The sequence below is a fragment of the Pundamilia nyererei genome, unplaced genomic scaffold (genome assembly GCF_000239375.1).
Source record: "Pundamilia nyererei isolate P.nyererei 1_Seehausen unplaced genomic scaffold, PunNye1.0 scaffold01231, whole genome shotgun sequence".
NCBI classification, from domain to species: Eukaryota; Metazoa; Chordata; class Actinopteri; order Cichliformes; family Cichlidae; genus Pundamilia; species Pundamilia nyererei.
Genome location: NW_005188632.1, coordinates 32 through 1,311, shown reverse-complemented (window position 1 = coordinate 1,311; position 1,280 = coordinate 32). Strand labels below are relative to the sequence as shown.

The 1,280-nt window shown below is 44.6% G+C and overlaps 1 protein-coding gene across 1 annotated transcript in view; it reads left to right on the top strand.

The window, feature by feature from the left end:
* LOC102196915 (CUGBP Elav-like family member 1) overlaps window positions 1-912 on the top strand; it is a gene marked incomplete at its 3' end in the record, with an annotated part of 17,244 nt that extends 16,332 nt beyond the window's left edge. The window contains exons 9-10 of the mRNA XM_005755332.1: window positions 76-112; window positions 727-912. Coding sequence (XP_005755389.1) covers window positions 76-112; window positions 727-912 — 223 coding nt within the window. The remainder of the gene's footprint in view (window positions 1-75; window positions 113-726) is intronic.
* Window positions 913-1,280: the final 368 nt, after the last annotated feature.

Sequence of the window (1,280 nt, the reverse complement as noted above, 5' to 3'; positions counted from 1 at the left end):
GGTCTCAAGGCTGGAACTGAACAATAACACCCTGATAACAGACTGTGCTTAGACTGTTTCTTCCCATTCTGCAAGGCCACCTGGGTTGGCTGGAAGACTGTTTACTTGGACAGTAAAGGACACTAAGGACACTGTCTCAGCTGAACTCTGGACACACACATACACTGATACACACTCATCCCCCCTCCCTTTCCAAACGCCTTCGACACTTGTTCCCTCCTAGAGAACACGGCGGGTTTGGGCCCAGCGCTGGAAAAATAGCTGCAGGGCAGGATGGCTGCTGTGTTTGCTTGGGATTACTCCTCACCCCCCACCCACCCCTGTTACTGGTCACGTGCTCTATAATGTTGTGCTGTGGACATTTATGTGCTTTCTGTGCAGAGGAGTTTTTTTGTTTCCTGTTCTCATGCTGTCCTCCCAGGAGCTCAGCATGAGTAGAGGTCTCTTTTTTTCCCTCTTGGACTTTCCCATTGTTTTGTATTTCAGTGTTTTTCTGTAATACTACCGGTCCCCTACCTGTCTCCCCATGTGATGTCTGTGTTGTGCATGTAAGGTCGGGGGGAGGGGGTTGGTCCCATTTCACTGCAGGGCAACTTGCATATGACAAATAAAGTTTTCTTGAATCTTGAACAGTGACAGTCTTTTGGCCTCTTTTCTGATTCTTAGTCTACTGAAGTTTGTACCACTGTGAACATACAGCTTTTTTTCTTCTTGTAACTGATGCAGGCATGGCAGCACTTAATGGCAGTCTTGGCTCTGGAAGTCTTTCTAATGGCTCAGGAAATACAATGGAGGCACTGAGCCAGGCCTACTCTGGCATTCAACAGTACGCCGCCGCCACCCTCCCTAGCCTCTACAACCAGACCATGCTATCCCAGCAGAATGTGTCAGCTGCAGGCAGCCAAAAGGAAGGTGAGTTTTGTTAGCTGGGAGTAGATCTAATGCAATGACTGAGTGAAGTGGACACTTATTAAAGGCATTTATACAGAGGTTCAGTGTGTAACTATTAAAAAACAGAATGCAGCTCTACTGTATTAGCATGTTTTAATGTATTTTCTCTTTAATTCAGTTTTATCCAGCTTTTGCTTGATCAGTAATAAGCCTCATGAGTTGTAGGCTGTTTTTTCAATTAGGTCGTACCTATATGCCTTAGATGAAATAGATAAACCTACTGTCAGTTTTCTCACAATTTAACATAACTCAGGCAACAAGAATAAACCATATGTAACTTGGAACCTCTCTAAAGGATTGTATTAATGACAAAGATGCACACACATGTT